Genomic DNA, 21,977 nt, shown 5'->3' with positions numbered 1-21,977 from the left:
AGCACACTTCAGGTCCCTGTAGCTTATTCACTTTGTTCCCTTGTGCTTCCCTGCAGGCTTCTGCCAGGGCTGCCAACTCGGCTGCTGGAGCATCGTGTCTGGGAGAAACAGGCTCTGCCATTAGCACCTTGTGCTGAGTCAGGAGGGCGGCATACCCTGTTACTTCTGATCCCAAGGTGATCGGCCTGCAAAAGTCTGGAGTTGGCAGGGCATGTCTGTAAGGTCTGCTCTTACCTTTTCTCAGTTTTGGGTGACCTCTGTGCAGTCACAATGTGGTTCCCCATCACCCAGGTTCAAGGCGTTGCTTCTCTGCTGTCAGCAACAGCAATTTGTACTGCTGGAGTCTTTGAAAACTCAACAGGTGACGATTTAGTGAACCTCAGTTCGACATCATGTGGGGTGTTTACAGTCAGTGGGTGTGCTAACACAATCTTCCCCTATTTTTCTGCCATCAGTCTTCCGAGGCTATTGTTTTGATACATACCTTTGTCACTTTAATAACTGGGTGCAACTGGGCTGGACAGTAAGCAACTGGGGGCACATCTGGCTGCCCAGAGTCTGAGCACCAGAGGACACTCCTCTCCTTTCACACGCAAGTGTGTGAAGGAACAGCTTACTGTAATTTGGCATCCTAAGTGCACGTGCTGTCATCAAATGCTTTCTTCAGATCTGAAGTCCATTTCAGTGGTTCTTCAGCATCTGCTTGTGTGGATGCTACCAATGGTGTTGCTGTTTCTTCAAAGATAAGGATCTGCAAAAATCCTACGACTCCTAAAAATGTTCTAACCTGTTTCTTTGTTAGAGGCCTAAGCATATCCTGAATGGTTTTTATTCACTAATTGGATATTTTTCCACCTGTCCTGGTTTCAGTTGGGACATAGTTAATTTTCCTCCTAGTAGTTGGCACGGTGCTATGTTTTGGCTTAGGATGAGAAGAGTTCTGATAACACCCTGATGGTTTAATTGTTGCAGAGCAGTGCTTACACCAAGCCAAGGACGTTTCAGCTTCTTGCTCTGTCCTGCCAGCGGGCAGGTTGGGGGTGCAGCAGGAGCTGGGAGGGGACAGACCCACAACAGCTGACCCCAACTGCCCAGAGGGGCATCCTGTACCGTATGGGGTCATGCTGAGCAATAGATAGGGGTGGCTAGTGGGGTGGGGGGCCAGCTGCTCGGGGTTAGGCTGGGCATCGGTCAGTGGGTGGTGAGCAATTGCATTGTGCATCACTTGTTTTGTACACATTATCATTAGTAGTACTATTATCATCATTATTGTTACCATAATTATTATTTTCCTGTCTTAATAAACTGTCTCTATCTCAACTCACAGGCTTTACTTTCCCATTTCTCTCCCCCATCCCAGAGAGGGAGGAGGCAGGGTGAGCACGCGGCTGTGTGGTGTTTAGCTGCTGGCCGGGTTAAACCACACCACCACCTTTTCCAGATAATACATATCCTATATATTCTACTTCTTCCCTGTGAGATTTAGCTGGGAAAAACATGGTGGCCTTTTTTAACTGAAGAAACCAGTAAAGCCTTTCTAATGTTACACAGTTTTCCTGATTAGAACTAGCAACTTGCCGATGATCAACATACTAGGTCAGTGCAGAATTATTTGGTAATTCAACATTCGGCAAGTCTGTAACTAAAATCTTTGGAAATATTGGAGGTGATCCTGCAATCCCCTGCAGTAATCTCATCTATATCATTAGTTGCCCCTCCCATGTTAAAGGCAAATATATATTGATATGTGTATTGAAATGCTAAAGGAAGTGCACACAAATTACTTATAGAAAAATGTTTAGCATCTGCCATGGAGAAGGTTAGTATAATTGATGGATCATGGACTACTGGGTGGGGTATTCTACCCATTGTTACTTGCCCTTAGGTCTTGCACAAATCTGAAAACCGGCTTTCCTTCTGGGCCAGGATTGGGCTTCTTTACTGGTGATGATGGTGTGTTACAGGGAGGTTCATGAGGGAGTTAAAATTGCCTTCTTCAAAAACTCTCAGCCACTGGCCTCATTTCCTCTTTAGCCTCATGTGACAACAGATGCTCCTTTAAGAACGGAGGTTTCCCTCCCTTAGTTTCCAACATAAGTGGGGTTGATGACTTCAGTAGACCCACATCCATTGAACTTCTTGCAGACAAAGATGTCAGTATGCCTTTCAGCTCCTGAGGGATGTTGTTTATTTTCTCTTGGCCTGTAACTATCATTATTTTTGGAACATTTTTCTATTGGAAGTTTGAAAGTTATACCTTCAGGAATGCATACCAATCTTGTTTGTAATTTGTGCACTAAGTCCAATAAGTCCCACCCTAACAAATCTGGAGATGCTGATTCCAATAACAACAGCAACAACAATAAAGGTCTACTGATATTTGTAATGGTACAAATGGGGCTATCTTTCAAACACTTACCTGTTTTCCTTCTAGAACTACTACGTTTACTTTTCCTGTCACCTTTGAGCTCTCTGGGAAATTGGTTAGGGTGGAGTAAGTTGTCCCAGTATCAGCTAAACATGCATAAACCTTATTTCCAATTTTTATATCTAATACAGGTTCCCAGGATCTGCCTGGGAGGTGTATTTCTGTTTTGGTTTCCACTGCTGGGGCTTGGGGGTCTGGAAACTTCTTATCATCCTCTCTCCATCCCCTGCCCACAATTTAGGGCTTCCCTAAACTGTGGTCTTAGGTCCCTTGCCCAGGGTAACGGGGCATTCTCATCTCGTGTCCTGGTTGCTTGCAGTAACAGCAGCAACTCTCTGGTGTTCCTCGACCTCTGCCCTGATCTCAGCTTCTCTGATTTCTGTTACTTGCCTCCCCTTAGTGTCCCTCCCAAGTAAGGCTGCTGCCAGGGGACTTGCTTTTTCATTCTCTTTCCTCTGCCGAGTTGCTTTTTCCTCCTTTAATTGTATGCAAACGTGGCTATGCTTGTTACTTCTTCCATTGATATACCTTGCCGTCCTGGGAAATGTTCTGTAGAATAATTACTGGTACCTGGGGCTGCTTGATCTACAAATAATGAGACAACCTGGGGCTGGTTTTGTTCTGCTTCAGGATCTATTCCCCCAGACATCGGCGGCTGTTTCCCTAGCCTAGTTAGAAAAGCAGAGGGGTGTTCCCGTTTCTTGCTGACAGCCTGTTGCCTGTGTCCAACGTGCTGTTCTTTGTCCCGCTGCCCCTTGCCGCAGTTAGTAGCCCCCTCGCTGCAGTTGCTAGCCCACTCGTGCCAGCCCTGCCGCACTTGGGGCCTGCAGCCTGGCTCCCGGCCCAGACACGTGGCTGTGCCGCGCGGGGCTGCGGCCGCTCGCTCGTCTTGGGCCAAACAGTCGTTTCATCCGTCCCCTGTCAACAAAGCCTCTGGAGGCTGAGAAGCGTCTGTCCACGTCAGATCATACGCTCTAAATATACTTCTAATCATCTGTAATGCTTTTCCAGGGCCCTCCTGTAGCCGCGGCGCTTGCTGCTGTCCCGCCGCCGAGCCTGCCGCGCTAAAAGGCACACGCACGCGGAGGGAGGACCAACTCCTTTAACGGAGCTCGTGGAGCACGATCGGGATCAGCAGCCGGGGGTGCAGAAGGGGAGAGAGAGGAGCAGCCCAGAGGCGTTGGCAGCACAGCCGGAGCGGTATCGGCGGCGCTAGCAGCAATTGCTTGAGCTTGCGTAGACAAAAGAGCGTAAGGCGACACCTTTTTCCTATCACCGTTTGACTTGAATTGATCATTTTGCTTCATCTGATCTGTTCTGCAGTCTGCCCAGATGTTCGAGTAGGCCAGTTAGGCAGGGAACTGGTCCCCCAGTAACAATCACAAAAAACTTTAGATCAACACTGAAACTGCCAACTTCTGGCCGCCTTTGGTCTGCAGTACCAAATGCAATCATAGCAGACCAAGCTTTTCCATAAAATTCCACTGCCTTTTTCCTAGATAATTACAGGTACCACCACTTTTATTCAGATTTTTTGAAACTTATGCTAGCAGAGCACCTCTCACAAACACCTTGTCCCACGTCCAATTTGCAGGATTTATGTGGATTTACAGTTTTTAACACACCACCACCATGCAGCATTTATGTGGATTTACAGTTTTCACAGATCACCACCTCACCTCCTTACAGCTGTCTCCAGCACCCCTGGTGAGAGACAGAAAATGATTAAATTCACACAGTTTGTGGCCCAGCCTGTCCTGGGAAGCTCTGAAGCCGAGCAGTCAGGGTCTAACCTGGGTTACCAAATTCTGGCACTTAAGTGACTTGGGATGTTTCATGTGAAGGAGGAAACAGGGCCCAAGGTCAGGCTTGCACAGTTGTTACTATAGCTTAGCTGTGATTGTGGGAGCCCTCCTCCATTAGGGAGATGGGAGGGAGAGCCTCCCAGCCTCAGTTAAAACCTGTGGTGCCTTACGTCTGATCCCCAGCCCGACACTCCACACAGCCCCTGCAGTCCCATTGTTGCCCCAGCCCCTTTCACCTTGTATGAGATATGCCTGAAAAGTGTGATTTAATCCTGATCTAATGCGACACTGAGAGAGAAAGCAAAGAGTTCCCAAACAAAAAGAATAAAAATTATCTTTGCACTCTTTGTGGATGCTCAAATATAACATGGTGAGGTTTGTCAAGAGAGAAATAAAGATGCAGACTAGTTCAGGAGTTTTTGTTTGTTTGTTTGCATGTTTCTCTTTTTTTTTTTTTTAATACACATTTCTGTGATACCAGTGGACATCTGAAGCTTGGATAATAGAGGCATCAAAGATTGGTTTCACTATGTGTTCCAGTCTCCTGTCTTCAGTGAACTTTTGTCTTTACATATGTTGATGCAGTGCTCCATATTTATTTCTGGTGCATTCTACTGATTGAGTGGGATGAACTAGGCCATCAAATGTTTTGATGGGTATCTTCCAGGCTTCTAACCACTGCTTAGTTTAACATTGATACTGAATTTCTCTCTACACAAGAAGATTCTTGCTGGAGGGAAACGGTACTAGAAAACAAGGAGGCAAAGTATTTGGAAAGAAGCAATTGTCTCATTTCTTCTACAATATTCTTTACTTTCATTCGTATTTGTTTTTTTCACTCGAAGTATTTTCCCCTCTCAATTTAAAGGATAAAAGATGGGTAAAAATAACTTCAAGGGTAATGGTCAAGAAAAGAAGGTATCCAGCTAATGAGTTACCTGCTTTGATTTCTATGTATGCTGAGTAGTTTCCAGTGGTAAAGGATCCTATATAGAACCTCAGGAGGAACCTGCCCCGTAGGACAATCATGTAAAGCTTTTACATGTTCCACTAACTATAGCAGTTCCCATTCATTCCTACTCTGCTTTGTATGCCCTTTTCTCTCTTTTCCACAGCAGAAAGACAGGGAATTAATTCTGGTCATGTTCATGGAAAGGAAACCTACGTCAGTCTTTCTTAGTTCCAGATCCATGGCCTGTTTCTCTTCCTGCTTCTTCCTGTTCTGCCTCTCAACCTTCCTTTCTAGTTTCGTCCCTTGTTTCCCATGTCTAATCTTATTTTTGTCTAGGTTTGGCCCCTGGTTTCCTGATCAAATTAAGCAGATGCAATCCTTGTGTCATAAATTCTGGACAGTAACTTTTGAAGCTCTAAACAATTTCAACCAAATTTGACAGTGAGCCAGAAGTCTCAGTGATAATGAAGTTTCTAAAACCTTCCTGGTAAGGCAGCAGTTGGAGAAGTGAGATCCAAATGAGCACTTCCTTGGCTTGTTGGACCTCACCTTTCATCTGCTGCAGCTGTGTAAGCATCACTGCTCTGCTGCACATATGTTGTGAACCACAAGCATAGTTTCTGATGGTCTGAATCTGGTTAGCCGTGATTCTTTGCTTGAGACTTTTCCGTGCCAGAGGGAAACGAGTGGCAATTCCCACTGCTCATAAAACTCTTGGATAAAACTTTATGCCCTTCCTTTCCTTGTAACTGGTCTTTACTCTCCTGCCTTAGTGACTCCAATCTGTAGGCATTTCAGTGGGAAAAGCTGTGAAAGAGGTGCACTGCTTTAGCAATCTCTCCCAAACAGCCCCGGGATAACCATGGCAATTGCTTAAACAGCAGGTAGCATCAAACATCCCATGTACTTGTTTGCTTGTTTATTTTAAAAGACAGTATTTTTCTGTCCGTTGGTTTTGTTCTCTTGCATGCTGTGCTGCATACTTCTCTGCTGTTTACCTATTTCCTGCTTCTTATTCCAGTGTGCATGCTTTCCTGACTGACTGTCCTCATTATCCAGGAGCGTGGATATTATAGGTACACGGCCTGTCATACTTGTTGCCTGTTCCAGTTTGCTCTGCTGTTTTGCTGTGGGTACTGGTTTTGGCTCCTTCTGCAAGGCTGGTGGCTCACCTTAACAGAAGGCAAGTTGGCTAGGTACACTTCTTAGTACCAGCTAACTGTAACTTAAATACTGATTTAATTGAGAGCTTTGGGGAGGTGAGGCAAAAGAGTTACGCAGCAAATTACCTCGGAATCGCTATTGTTCCGTGTCCTTGATGCCTTGGTGTGAGAAAAATCTCAAATAATTTTTTTCGGATGGGATCTTCTGTGAAGCTATTTTATTCACGATTGCAGTGGCAGGCGTCCTGTCAATCAGAAGTGCATTTTAGTAAACAAATCATAGCCTCTTATTCCCTATTACCCGATGCCTGATCACCTCCCCTGTTTCCTCATTGCCTGAGTACTACAGGTTTGCAAGCTACTTGACGCTTCTCTATACCATACATGTACAGTTTTTCTGTTTTTTTTTTTTTTTCAACCCTTTAATTTCTCCTTTCTTATGCTTTGAGAACCTGTGATCTTTGTTCTGCTGTTCTCACGCTGCTCATCCCGCTTTTCTCAAGCTTCTGCCTTATTTTGGAACAGTGAGGCCTTCTACTGTCCACTTACCTGCTTAGCATTTCTCCTTTTTATGCCTACACAACTCCCTTGGAATACAGAAAATTAGTTCTCTACAGCAAAAACCCAGCTTAGTTTCTCACACTCGGGATCGCCTCAGTCCTTAGGGTTGCGATGTGCAGCGCACGTGCGGCTCAGCCCCAGCGCTGTGCTGCAGCAGGGGCGGCAGAAAGCGAAACTAGTTTTGTGTTGGGCGAGCAGGCTGCTTACAAACACAGCGGCTGAGTTTTAGTCGTAAAAGCTGGGGAATTGCAGGCTTTCGCATCCATATTTTGCAGGAGTCTCACGCAGTCTGTGTTTATATTTTGGCCGCGTGTATGATATGTACAAGCAGGGACGTGCGGATACGGGCGGATAAGAGTGGATCGATGATTTGGAGCTGAGGCGTGAGGCGCTGCATTTTGGGGGTGGGATGCGCCGGGCGCTCAGGGCAGTTAGTTCCCAGCTGCCTTTTCGCAGCGCTGTTCCCTCCCCTCCCGGGGCTGCTTTCTCTCCCAAAAACCTCCCTCCCTCCCCCCCCCCGTGCGGTCCTGCCCTGCCCTTCCCTTCCCTTCCCCCGGCGGTGCGGGGGGAGGCGCTGACGGCTCGCGGCGCTTTGTCGCCGGCAGGGGACGGCTGAGGGCGGCCCGGCCGGGCGCTAGGACCCAGCGGCGGCGGCGCCACCAGCACCAGCAGGAGGAGGAGGAGGAGGAGGAGGCGGCTCCCGGGGCCGGGCGTCAGCCCCGCCGTGACTCAGTGCGCTCGGCCGGGCGGAGGAGGAGGCAGCAGCAGGTCGGTGTCGGTGTCGGTCTGTCCGTCCGTCCCTCTGTCCGTCCCTCCTCACCCCCGGGGGCGGTTGGTGGGGCCGGGGAGCGGGCTGGGCGTCGCGCTGCGCCCTCCCTCCCTACTCCCTCCCTACTCCCTCCCTACTCCCTCCCTACTCCCTCCTTACTCCCTCCTCCCTCCCTCCCTTCCTCCCTCCCTTCCTTCCTTTCTCCTCTCCCCTCCCTCCCTCCCTCCCCGCGGCCTGGGCCCCGCCGCGCCGCTGAGGGGCGGCCCGCGCCGTTGTCGGCGGTGTGTTCGCAGCTCAGCCAAGATGGAGTACGAGTGGAAGCCCGACGAGCAGGGGCTGCAGCAGATCCTGCAGCTGCTCAAGGAGTCGCAGTCGCCGGACACCACCACGCAGCGAGCCGTGCAACAAGTATCCTTGGGGCGAGGCCGCCACGGGGACGGGGGAGGCCGGGGGGGGGGGGGGGGAGGGGGAGCGCGGCCTGCGGGCCCCGGGGGCCGCCCGGCCCCAACCCCAGCCCAGGCCCCGGCCCCGGCCCCGGGCACCTGTTGCGAGCCCGCCGCCAAGGGCCGCGGCTCCCCTTTCAGGCCCCTGGCTGGCGGCGGGGCCGGCCGCGTTACCGGGTTACCCCGCGCTGGGCCAACGCCAGCGCACGGCACGGCGGGGCCCAGGCCCGCAGCGAGGCCTCCCCCGGGCCGTGGGGGGGCCGTGGGGGAGCCCCCGGGCCCGCTCCCGCCGCCCGCGGTTCCCGTGAGGCGGCGGGAAGGGGGTGGGGGGGTGGGGGGGGTGCGCCTCAGGGCGGCTCTGCCGGGCGGGTTTTTGTCAGCGGAGCGCGCCCGTCTTCCTCCCCCCTCCCCCTCCCCCCAGTCCTGAAACGATGAAATGGCGGAATAAAAATGTAAAGGGATTTTTTTTTATTTTTTTTTTGTTGTTGTTGTTGGATTGGGAGCGGTGGAGGCGTAGCTCGCCCTCGAAAAATATTCCAGCCCGCGCGGGCCTTCGGGGCGACCGCATCCGTGCTGCGAAATGCCCAGAAGCCCTCCTGAGATTCGCCCGGCGGTGCGAATTTGCCATCTCCCACCCCTTCGGGGTTATTATCTCGCTCCCTTTTTATTTAAGGCGGGTGCTCGAAGGTCTTAGCAGATGGCACCAGAATTGATCCGCGTAGGTAAGGACCGTTGTAGGTAAGGTTATTTTAAGAGTTTAGCTCAAAGACAAATTTACTCAACTTCTGCGCTTTGCTAACCGATACGGCCAAGCACAGAACAGTTTCTGCTTGTATCTGAAAAGCAAAGTGAGTTTTGATATCAATCACCCTGCTCTCAGAGCTGTGCCTTAAACTTGTAAAACGCTGTTTCTTCCTTTGGAAAATACCATACGGCATGGCTAGCTGAAGCGCTCTGATAATGCCTCAAGCTTGAGCAGGCGTTCCTTAGTATTTCAAATGCGAAACTGTTTAAAGCTACTGATGTTACAGTGTAGAAAGACATTTCACAGCTCACCTTCAAAAAACCTGCTTTTTTTTTTTTTTTGAAAAGTATCAGTGTAAATGTTGGACAGGCAACATAGCAGATATTGTCTATCTTGAAGATGAGCAGATTTATTTATTTTTTAACAAAAGTGCACTTAATTGACATAAGAAATTCTTAAACGTAAGTGGTAATTCCCTGCTGTGCTGATACAGCTTGCTTTCAAAGAGCAAAACCCTCGTGTGCAGGCCTGTTAAAAGCAGAGCATTGGCACACTTCCTTATTCTATTACACGATAATTTGGAAGAATGTTTTAATACTGCTTGACAGGTCATGATCTGTAATTTTAAATAAATAAATATCCTTTCAGTCCATTTATGATAGCTGTTGTATTGTAGGGTGCTACTTATTAACGTGTCCAAGCAAGATGGCGATTAATGGTTTCAAATTTGAAGTACTTTTCAGTCCATAATTTAATGTAAGATTATCAGTGTACTCACTTGTGCTTTTTCATTATGACACAGTTCTGACATTTAGGTGCTCAGAACTCAAATATAATAAAGTGGGGGAGCACAGGTCAGCCAAAATCCTTTGTTAATTTAGGTTATGAATCAGTAAGGCTTTCAAACGTTTGTCAGATGAAAAAATTAACTCTTTTTTTCTTCCAAGAAAAATGTAGGTGGAGAGGATGTTGAGGAAAATCTGGCCTATTAGCTATTCTTTGATTCCTAGACTGGTGAGGTGTATTCTAATTTAACACTGCTCTTTGAGTTCTTTCTGCCTGCCTGTGCTGCTGCTTCATGTTTGAGGCATTGTGACCTGCATTCGTTAGTAATTCTCAACCCACTGCTTTGGTGGTCATGTTTCTGAATTGTGGAGAAGGGAAAAAAAAAAAATTACAAGACAAAGTACCCTATTTTTTTGACTCCTGAAAGAGCTGTTTGGAATGGCAGCTATAACAACAATCTTGAGATGTGTGTTTTATCATTTCTAGGCACCACGTGGAACAGTCAGTATTACTTTCACTTGGCATGGCCATCCTGCCGTTTACACTCATCTCTTGTGTTTCACAACAAAGTATCTTGTAGCTGTGATAAGTGTGCATTGCTCTGTTACTGAGTGGTGAGAGGACTGGCTTCTCTAGCAAAGTTAATACTCAATGCAAACAACCTAAATATCTAAAAAGTTTCTTAAGTTTGTGTTTGAGACTAGATAAATTAGTTGTTGGTCATTAGAAGGAAAAGGATCCTTGAGAAGTGTGAGGTACCTAGTGGGACATGGAGACTAAACAGATGAATTTGGTTAAGGTTTTCCCTATTTTGAATGCTTAGAGGTTCAGCTAAATTGCAAGTGAAGTCAATGCAATGCATGTGAATCAAGCACTGTTCTTCAGAAACTATTTTTTTGCTGAACTTCTTGATGGCGTAAACCTACTAGGTATCATCAGTATGTCAGTAACTTGAAGATGATGCTGCATATTTATGACTTACAATACTATTGTCGAGCAGCATATCAATTCATAACAGGGTGCAAGAACAGGATATAAGGAGAATGCCAGATTGCTTTTCCAGACAAACAGCACAGAATACTTAGAAGTTTGAGGCAGAAGAAGCAGTAGATTTTAGAAAAACAGCTACATACTTTCGCAGCTCTTCAGAAACATAATAATTCTTCTTGTAGTTTACCCAAGGACATACTGAAGAGGTTGATATTGCTAGTAAGACACTCATTCAGAAAGCTGGCACTCTAGAAAATGGGTATGTATAAGGAAGAACAGTTCTCTATACTTATCCACCATCTCAAACAAGTCATAAACTTGTTACAAATAGCCAGGCATTTACAATTAAATTAATTCTCATTGCTGAGAGCGCAGGCTGCAGCTAGTTAGAGTCATTTTTTAAAAAAAAAGTTTGTCTGGTATTAAGAAAGTGAATAGCATTAAAATCAAATAGCTATTTATGATTTTGATAGGCCAAAGTGCTTTTATTTATGGTGGAGAAAAACAAAAAATGTATTGTGGGATTGTGTCTCAGTGGATTCCTTAGTTTGGTGGGCTTCTCTGATTGTAAATACTGAAATTCAAAACTATACAGAAACAGATTTTTAATGGTTTAAAAATATTTCTTTAAGGATCTTTTAACTTCTGTTTATGTCCCTGGATGTTTTGTTTTGTTTTGTTTTGTTTTTCAGATTTCACCACAAGTAAAAGGTATTGCTTCATTATGAAGACTGCAGACTGTTTTCAGATTGTTCTTACTCAGAATATTTTAATTTTTATATACAACCATTTAAAATGACACAGTAGCACACAACGAATTTAATAATTATTGTGTCTGGAAAGTTATAAAAGCTGCATATGGAAGATTTCACTTTTCCTTAACAGTCTTTCTCTTCAGAAACTAGAACAACTCAATCAGTATCCAGATTTCAACAACTACCTGATCTTCGTTCTTACGAAGTTAAAGTCTGAAGGTGAGTTCTTGACATACAGATTGTTTTATTTTGGTTTTATTTTTCACTTGTTTGGTTTTTGTTTTCTTTACCTTGAGAGAAATAAGAAGCTGATTCCTGCAGTCGGTTTGCTGGTTTGTGGATCTCGATAGTCTTTTGAGAACTCATCCCCTCAGGAAACTTTGTGGTAAAATATTTGCTAACTTACTGCTGCTTGTAGTTTCAAAGTTTTAGAGCAGATTCCATTCTGAGTTCCTATGAAATCTTATCAGAAGTGTTGGAGCATCATACTTCTCTGAGACTGTAGTGAAAATGGAATAGACTTGCTTCACGGTGATGAATTGTGGCTGTAGACAACATAAAAACATGCTGCTAGATCTAGTTACAATCATATCACTAGTAGTCAGCCTGCTAAACATTTTAAAGATCACATACTAGAGTTGTCTGAAGAGGCTGCCTGTCAGAACCTTTATCCTGAAGTCTTTCTAGTAAAATGTCATTCTAGTTAACACCTCCTTACACCCCCCCCCCATCTCCCTGTCGTTCTAGTAAAATGGAGTTAGAAATCCACTCAGTATTTACTGAGGGCTTATTCTTATGGATCTTAGTACATGCTCTTTATGGCATACTGCATAACCTCTACCTGCTGGTAAATTCATATGAAAGATTGTCTTTCCAGTGTACTACAGCTACTGATCTGTGAGGTCTTCACTAGTGAGAGAGATTTATTTCAGAACCTGTTTTAGCACACGTGGCCTTTTTATGTTAGTCATTAATACATTGGGCTGTTTGGGATTTTTTTCCCTAGTGTCGTGCTGACAATGCTTTTTCTGTCTTTTAGTGTATTATCTCCAAGCTTTAGGTGTGCTTGCTTTTACCACTTGGAATTATATTTTACTTACATGTGGCCTTGTAATATTTAAAGCATTGGCGAGATCATTTACATTCTGTTTGAACTAGTGTTTTGTTTGTGTTTTGTCAGCATACCAAAGTAGGAAGAAGAGAGAAGGATAGCATGTTTTCACATTTGAAGGCTGGGATATGCCACAGTGCTTTTGGATTGCCCACATAGGAAGTATTCTGATAATCTTTAAGGTCTTGAAGAAATCTCTGAAATTTGAGAGAGTGCTTTCAAGACCTGAATCAGCCAAGTTAATAAATTATTGAGCAAGTTGGTAGCGTAGATATAAAGTACCCAACACTTACATGTTAATGAATGTGGTATCATGCCTTAATTGCTTGTGTGCTTTAAACCAGTAACAGAAAAATAAAAACACAAATCAAGTCTGGTACTGGGATCTGGAATTTGTACAAAGGATATGGTGAGGAGGTTGCTTCACATCTTTTCTCTCAGTATGTTCTCTAACACCAGTTAACCTGCTGATTTCCCCTTCGTTGTTCTGCTCTCCACTTGTGCTTGAGGTTCTAGGTACTGATGTATGTTTAATGATGTCAGGATCTCTCTTTCTAATGGATCTGCTTAGGTGTCCTGGTTTCAGTTAGGACAGAGTTAATTTTCCTCCTAGTAGCTGGTAGGGTGCTACATTTTGTATTAGGATGAGAAGAGTGCTGATAACACACTGTTTTAGTTGTTGCAAAGCAGTGCTTACACCAAGCCAAGGACTTCTCAGCTTCTCCAATCCAATTTATCCAATAATCTTTTTACCCCTTCTTAATGTTTACACACATTAATTTATTTGGAATGGAATGAAAGGTAGGAGATGCTAATCATTATGATTGTTTTAAAGCTGTTACGTTGCAGGGAGGAAGCATTTAGGATTTGGTGGGTTGAGGAAGGCAACCAAACTGAGAAGTAGCAAGTTAACTTCTAAGAAGAGCTGTCTAGGATCATCCTGTACCGATGTCTCTCAAGTACATCATGTAGTCTTCTGTGAGACTACTGAGAAGTATCTGTTGCTTCAGAGAAGATCTTGTCCTGCATCAATCATGTTTTCAGTCATAATCTTTTGTCCAAGGCTGCTCGTCTTCTTCAGCTTTGTATTTCAAGGTCAGGAAACTTTCAGATTACTGAAGGTGGGGCATGGTCCTTGGCATCCCACTTTAGGTGCCCATGCTTGAGCAAGGGAGTAGGACCAGGTGATCTTCAGAGGTGCCTTCTAATCTCATCCTTTCTGTGATTCTGTGTCATAATAGAGTCCAGTGTTGGTATTTTTCACAGTGTTTGCCAAGTTCCAAATATCTTGTTACGTTGCTTAGATAGGACTAATGACAGATAACAGAGGACTGTTGTCTGGTTTTGCTTTGGATGGAGGTTTTATTTTGGTTTTATTTATGGAGGTTTTGCTTTTGATGGAGAGACAGCAGCTCTCCATCCCTTATTAGTCTTTAGAACAGCTGTTACGTAGTTAAAATACTCTTGCATCCTCTTGGAACAGCAGGGGAAATATGGTGGACCCTGTCTTCATTACAACTGGGAAAGTATTCTTTCATTGTCTCTCTCCTGAGGAGTTTTCTCTTGGCAATCTGTCCTACAAGTCGATTGGCTAGAGAAGGGAAATAGCGTACATTTTAATCCACCATTACAGAATTCCCACATTCAGGAGCTATTATCTAAGCATATTATAAGCACCTTTATTTTACCACAACAAAGTTTGTACCAAATTGTCGCCATTTTTTAGTACCAGAAATATTACTTTCCATCTGAAGGAAGTCTAACTTTATTTTCCCTTCCAGCCTTAGCTTTGTCCGAATAAAGTTCCTGTATCTGAATGCTTATAACATGCAGGTTTTAGGTTTCTCGTGGTACTACTACACATAATGTAGGCTTTGATTTGGTTTTGGTTTTAAACTTTTGTGAGTCTCTTTAAGCTGATAAAGGCTTGGATCTTCCTGAATGCAGGTGTTGCCCTGCTACAATTTATCAGTGGAAATATAAGGTCAGTCTTATAGCTAACGCATGCCCGAGCTTTTTTCTTCTAATGGTTTGTCCAGACTTACAATGCTATCTTCAGAAATGCAAATCCTGACATTATAAATATCTATTGTAGAATGTAAAAACATAAAAATAAACAAATATCCAGGAAACAGCATGCTGTCCTGAAAGTCAGACAGTAGGCAAGCTGATGGAATTAAATATCCCAAATCATTGAAGGCTGAGGTATAGGTCTCTGGAAGGTAATTCCTAAGAAGTATGGTGCTCAGAGGTCATCCTCAGTTGGGCAAGATGAAGCCTATATTAATTGAAAACTGTTTGAAAGAAGTTTGTCTTTATTTGTAAATGAAAGTATCATTCAGATTTTCTGTTATTGTAGCTGTTCCTTCTTGGTTTGACAGGTATAAAGCCTGGCAGATAATGTAGTGGTGCTGTGCTGCCCTGGCTATCTTCTTTTTTTTTTTTTTTTTTAAGGTGTCCCCTGAACTGAGCTCAGAACCCTGTAAACCTGTCTTCTGTAAATAAGTAACTTTCTGGCTTTCTGGAATGTGTGCGTGTTATTACTACTGCTTCCCAGATCCTTGTCTCTCTCTTTTTTTTTTTTTTTTTTTTGGTTGACTAAAATAGTTAAGAGTGTCATGTCTACTTCTGTTGTTCTTTTCTTCTTACCTTTCTGGAGCTTTCATTCTTTGTTCCGAGTCACGTATCTAAATCCTCCGTATTTACATTTTTGCTTCTGTAGTCCCAACTCTGTTCCCTTGAAGAAAAGGACAAGAAAACATCTGAAAATTGAGCCTTCTCACTCTCTTGCTGCAGGCAGTTCCAGTCTCTAGTTATGGTGCTTTGAGGCACTTGTTCAAGACATCTGAAGCATGAGGCAGATCACAGGAAGGATTTCTAGGGATCATAATACAGGCGGCTCAATCTGTAAGCAGAACTTCTGAGTTTTGTTTCAGACCTTACTGTCCCAAATGATGGAATTCCCCAAGTTTGTCTGTATCAAAACCTTAATTGTTTTATACCTTCTGTAAGTAAATATTTGATAGATACCTTACCCCCCTTCTCCCATCAAAAACACAGTGGCAAAAATAGCATCCTTCTTAATTTGTCTGTCTTGGCTTTTGTCGAACAATCCTTACGATACCTTGTTTGTTTTTTATTATTATTTTTAACCTATAATTACATCTTTATCTTCTACGGCCTTCTGAACTTTGTGAATAAGAAGATGATCAGGCTTACACTAAATTATCAGAAGGTGATGACCGTTGTTATTCGCCAATAATACACGACTAATTTGCATAAATTCAACGTGTCTATTAGGGAGTATTGGATGTGACAACTGTCATAGTTGTGGCATGATACTTGGTGGATACAGTGTTGTATCAGCATATTCTGAGATGACAGGGTGTGCTTGCATCAGCAAAGACTACTCTGTTGCTTCCTGGCAACAGTTGTCTGTTCAACTATGTAGAGAAACTACATTGCAACTTTGTAATCTCTGTGGAGGATGCCCACTATGTCCATGCCAGAATAAGGTCTTCACAACTCAGAGACAGCAAAAAGAAAGCTGTCTTTATAATGTGTCAGAACTAATGTGGTCTTCTATTCTTCTTGAAGGCCTGATGTGGCCTTCAAGACAGTGGATGTTTTATATAAGAATTGCAGGAACTTCAATTCAAAGTCAAAGCTTACCGCTTCTTAGGTAAGATTTGACGTACCTGATACCTCTTTATATTGTGAAAAAAAGAACATGGCTACTAATAAAAGTTCTAGTTAAAAACAAACAAACAAAAAAAAAACAAATAGTTTTTTTTTTTAAATAAGTCCTTTCTCAGATCTGTCTTTTATTGTGTTTAGACAAGCAATAGAAGTCATTGTTAGTTTATGGATAGTGCCTCTAAAGCCTTGAGTTGGGTTCCAGCTACTTCGTCCTTTAGATTCACTACTGTACTTTTTGCAAGGGCCTAGGCTAATGGCAACGTACCTTGAGACAAACACATAATGGTCCTGATGTCATTCTGGCCCATGTAGCCGTAGTTATTTATCTGGTTGCCTTGCACTAGGGTATAAGCTGTCCACAGAGGTAACGCTGGTGAGACCAAACCCACTTCAGGATGGGCTGAAGAGTCAGTCACTAAAACATGATCCAAGATCAGAATCCAACGGACTTTGTATAGGTACAACAGGATAAATAGTTGAAAATAGAACAGTGTCTCAACCACTCTACTTTCCAATGTCACTTTGTTATTCACAGTGCCTTGCTTGCTCATGGAGCATTACTGTGGGAAGGTTTGTTAGTATTTTTCCTATCCATCGTCCCTCCCCAGCCAAAGTTTCTGTTTCAATAGAAGCTGACACACATGGTAGCTTATTTTCTATTCATAATGACACTAACGATTCACCTAGGTCTGCAGCTGGAATTTGAAATGTTTTTTCTTAAACTGTTACTGGGATCCAGAGTGGTTCTGTAGGTTTAAAGTGAATATTTTCTGATAAGTGCTGGAAATTAAATATGGTCTGGCCAGTAGTTTTCATTCCATTACAGATTTACCTGGCAAGTTGGTGTTGAAAGATCTTTGAAGCTGAGCGAAAAAAGGATCGTGTGAGATCATGTATTGATTAACTAGCTTTCAGTTTCAGGAACGTATTTTTGATGAGCAGGATTAAACCAGAAAAAGGTGTTTTTTAAATTAAAACAACACCTCCACCCCCAAAAAATCACCCACAAAACCCGTCATCCGTCATGATGTCACTTAAATATACTAAAATAGCTGTCAAGGAGTGAATCTGATACCTGATGGGATTAAAATTAAGAATTAAACTCAGATTAACATACCCTTACTTAGAATTTAAAGTGCTGCACAGAATGTATAGTGTCCTAGTGAAACAACTGAAATATTTCCCCCTTAAATTCTGATGTATTGAGAATTAAAAACAAAAAAACACCTCGGTATTAGAATCAATGCAAAAAGTAATTGAGGTGCATACGTTTCTTAAGGTAAACCAACTCATGAGATGATTAATTTTGTCAGATCAGAGCACTGAAAACTGCATGCTTTTTCACCTGTATGGCAGCTAACTCCTCCTTTCTGTGCCCCCACAGGGGTATTGTAATACAGACTTCAGTAAAATGTTTCTCCTAAGCAGTTTCATGGCATACATACCATAGGTGAGAAATGACGAATCTATATATTTTTTTCTTTTAAGAGTCTTGAAAGAAACTTTGAAGTTACCAGTGGATTGTGTTATGGTTCAGGAATGCTTTCTCAGAAATCCTTATTGTGAGCATCCAGAATCAGAGTGTGGGATCTCTATTATTATCTCTTACCTTACTCCTAAAACCCATAGAAGGAAAATATTGAGAAAGAGCAGCTACAGGAACAAGTCTATTGAGTGCAAGTACCTGTTTTCTAATCCAGTACCCTGATCTACTTACATTGGTGTAGGCTCTTCAAAAGCTCTGTTCACTGCAAGCAAAGTCATTCTGGGGGAGAAATCTTAGAATTTCTGTTTTCTCTGAATAGCGTTCTGAAAGGAAAGGACAGAAGTTCTCAGACTTTCCCTTGATTTTTAAGGCTATCAAACTTTTTTTCTTTTTCTGAAGTTTAGGTGGTCTTTAGTGTATGGTCTGTTTTGGCTCCAAAGAAAGTGTGGCTTTATTTCTGGGGTAAGCAGGAGGTATTCAGCCATCTCTTTGAAGTCTTACCTTAGTATATATCTCAAAAGCTAAATGTAGTCTGCTACAACAAGGGGCATATATTTGTATACTTTTCTTAAGTCATACTTTCTTACCCAGTGACATTTGCTTTGTTGCTTCTCATGTTGAAGTGTACTTAAAAAGCCAGTACCCACTGTCCCTGTGTGGTGTTTCCCTAGAGAAGAGGGAAGACATTGCTGGCGTGATTTCTCAGTGTACTTCTGTCCACCAAGTAGTAGAGTTTGCTTCAGTGCTGTTCTGAGGTGCTTGAGACTAGCGTGTCTTCTGCTGTGGTTTTCATCTTCTCTTTGTTAGAACATACATGTGTGGATTGCTTAAAAAAAAAAACAAGTGACTGAGATGAGAGTAGTGGTATTCACTTGCAGATGGTGATACAGTGACTATAAGCATGGCTTATGTTTTGCCCTCTTACTCCTGTAGTATTGGCAACTTTAACTGTTATGGTGTAACTTCTATTTAAAAGGAAAACTGTTCAGTGTGCTCATTTTGCTCTCAAAGCTGTTGAGGCTTTTTTAGAAATAAGCTCATGCTGTGTGTTTTAACTACTGGTGTGGATTTAATATGTGCAAATGCAAAATGTGATAAAATCATCACAAGTGTCACTCTTGTTCCTGAAGATTTCTGATCCATTTTTGAGAAATAGGCTGTCTTGTAAGAGCTAAAACCGAAAAATAAAGATCCTGACAGAGCAGTGTCATGAGACAAGATAAATGTTGTCTTCAGAGTGACAGCTACAGAAATACCTTTATGAGCTTTACAGCAGGAAAAAAATATATCCTTTTTTTTTTTGTCCCCTGGGATTTTAAGTAATCTTAAGTATAATACTTTAAGATTAAGGTACACTATCCAGTCAGAAACAAGATTGGAGATGTTTCAAAACATTGAGTGTATCTGAGTATGTTAACAACCTTGAAATGCAGTGGCTGGTCTGAAATTAATCGGTGCTCAGTTGACTCATGTGAGTCATGGAAAAAAAAATTGACACAATTGCCTAAGTATAGGAACGCCTGTAAGATACCAAAACAAGGCTGGAAGTGTTCTGCTGATGCTGAGTGTTGCATATTTATTGCTTAAGTGGCAACAGCCATGCTTCTGAAGATAGTGTTGTAAATAAAGCTGAGCTGTTAAGAACATGGGAAGAGTGTTGAACTGCTGACCAAAAATTAATTTATTGGTTAGTTGTACAAGTTTTATTCGTTCTAACTAATAATGGCCACAGGTCAAACAGTGCAAAAATTTGTGCATCTCTATAGGCTTGCAAAACCACAAAAGTTTTAAAGAACTAATTCTCTGGTTTCACTGCTCTTTTCAGCTTCTCTATTGTATCCCCACAAACTGGTTGTCTCAGCTCTTTATTGACATTTTATGCATCACCTCCTGATCCAGCAATTGAATTGGTGCTAGAATTCTACCACAAAACAGAAAAATCATTAATGCCAAATGGAAATTCAGTGTAAGGAGAATAAGATTTGCTACAATATCCCAAACTCTGTAACAAATACAGGATATTGTTGTATTTGGAGAACATCTAAAGACTACAATCCTCTGTCTCTCCTGTTTGTCTGTACCTTAGCATTAATTCAAGTGCATTGGAAAAAAGAAGTGATGAGCTTTGTGATGGAAGTGACCTAGCCAGTCTTTGGCAATGAATGAATTAGGAATTAGAGTAATTAATCTCTCTGAAGAAATTGCTTGGTGAGATGAATTGAAGTTTATTCACTCTCTGAATGTATTGAAGGTGAACATGACATCTATTATATGAATAGCTGTTGGAACACAAGGATTAATTGGATGAATGAAATAAGGCCTTGTTATCAATTTGGGTAATTCAGAATACTGTTCAGTCTGTGAAGTGAGTATTGGGAAGTACAAAATAAAAGATACTCACCAACGCTGGTGTATAGTATGCCATGCCACGCATTGGAAGTTTGGGCCACTTTTGCTGTCTGCATTCTGTAGGTATAGCTTAACAAAAAATTGTGTTTGCAGGCACATACAGGGTTCTGTTATATAAACAAACTACTTTGTTTCCCTGAGACTTCCTTGCCAGGAAGTCTTCTTCCCCTGTAATTAGTAACTAGTTCATTAAGGCAATCTTCTGTCATTTTTATTTCTTGAACCTGCACTTGGTATATTTTTTTCCTCTTCTGTCTGACTTTTTTGTACACTTGAACTCATATTTTCAGTTTTCTATTTTAGGTTACATTCTGGTAAATGGCAGCGTAGGGTTTTTGCACTAGTGGGAGTGTTCTTCCTAAATAGATTTGCATCAACCTGCAGTAAGAAATTAGGGAGCAGATACATGCTTTTAATTCAGTACTCCATTATATAGTTTCTTTTGTTACTGTTATTACTTGAGAAAATTAACTTTTTTGTTTTACCCTCACAAGAGTTCTTACTATGAGCAAAGTGACTGATCTGCTATTTGGAATACTAATTAAAATGAGACGCTATCTAAGAAGCATCAATATGTGGCTGTGCTGATTCTCTTCTTCCAAGTCATTTGAAATCCATCTTCAGCCTCTTTATTCTCCAGATTCTACTTCAGACTTCCACAGTCACCTTTCCTTGTGGCGGGAGGAAAATGAGGAAGAGCTTGGAGAGTCTACCATTTAGAATCAGAATATCCCAAGTTGGAAGGGACCCACAAGGATCATCGAGTCATTTAGAGCAGTTCAGTTGGAAGGGACCTACAAAGATCATCTAGCCTAACTGCCTGACCACTTTAGGGCTAACCAAAAGTTAAAGCATGTTGCTGAGGTCGTTATCCAAATGCCTCTTGAATGCTGACAGGCATGGAGCATCAGCCACCTCTCTAAGAAGCCTGTTCCAGGGCTTGACCACCCTCACAGTAAAGGGATTTTTCCTCATGTCCAGTCTGATCCTCCCCTGGGTTTGTGCTGTTCCCACAAGTCCTGTCACTGGTGACCAGGGAGCAGAGGCTAACACCTCCCTCTGCACTTCCCCTCCTCAGGAAGCTGCAGAAAATAGTGAGGTTACCTCTCAGCCTCCTTTTCTCCAAACTAGACAACCCATGTGCCATGAGATATGCCTTCTAGCCATTACCATCTTCCAGCTTTTACCATTTTTGTTGCCCTCCTCTGGACACATTCAGGTATCTTAACATTCTTTCCTTATTCTTGAGCCTAGAACTGCACACAGCATTTAAGGTGAGACCACACCAATGCTAAATATAGTAGGAGAATTTGCCTCTCTTGACTGGCTGGCTATGCTATGTTTAATGCACCTAAAATGGAGTTTGCCCTCTCAACTTCTGTGGCACACTGCTGGCTCATGTTGAGATTGCTCTCGACCGTTGTGGAATGCTTAAAAATTCTCTGAGTCTTACAGCTTGCCAGTCAGAATTGCCCGTGCAGTAGTAGATCCTCTGGTTAAGAGAACATCCTTCTGGATCACCTGGAGTTAGGTGAATGCTTTTTCCTTGGAGATACTGAAATAAAAATACGCTCTGTTGAATCTATACTTGCTTGAATGGTCGATGTGTGGTGTTTCAGATGAAGCAACCAATTTCACTAAGAAGGAATAGCATTGCTCAGTCAGGTGCAATAGGGCTAAGCTGTCATAAGCTGCCTGTACTGAGCTGAATGCAGACTGCAGTCATTATTGGTACTTATGACTCTGTCATGACACTCTTGTACCTGAAAAACTTGTGAAAGCAGAAGGCATAGCTGAGTCAAACCTTCATTGGGTTCTGAAGTGTAAGAATTGCCATTTAAAAGGAGGAGAAAGGATTTCAGAATGCTTCGCAAA

The 21,977-nt window shown here is 42.8% G+C and overlaps 1 protein-coding gene across 4 annotated transcripts in view; it reads left to right on the top strand.

The window, feature by feature from the left end:
• TNPO1 (transportin 1) overlaps nt 1-21,977 on the top strand; it is an 84,990-nt gene that overhangs the window by 14,473 nt on the left and 48,540 nt on the right. For 2 of the 4 annotated variants that reach the window (XM_068668047.1, XM_068668049.1), the window contains exons 2-5: nt 3,440-3,678; nt 7,515-7,677; nt 7,972-8,086; nt 11,541-11,616. In XM_068668047.1, the coding sequence (XP_068524148.1) occupies nt 7,982-8,086; nt 11,541-11,616 (181 nt within the window). In that variant the 5' untranslated portion in view covers nt 3,440-3,678; nt 7,515-7,677; nt 7,972-7,981. Of the gene's footprint in view, nt 1-3,439; nt 3,679-7,514; nt 7,678-7,846; nt 8,087-11,540; nt 11,617-21,977 lie in introns of those variants that run through there. The other 2 variants (XM_068668048.1, XM_068668051.1) reach the window with 2 other exon arrangements.

This window comes from Anas acuta, chromosome Z, assembly GCF_963932015.1.
Source record: "Anas acuta chromosome Z, bAnaAcu1.1, whole genome shotgun sequence".
Classification (NCBI taxonomy): domain Eukaryota; kingdom Metazoa; phylum Chordata; class Aves; order Anseriformes; family Anatidae; genus Anas; species Anas acuta.
This window is presented reverse-complemented; position numbering and strand designations above follow the sequence as displayed.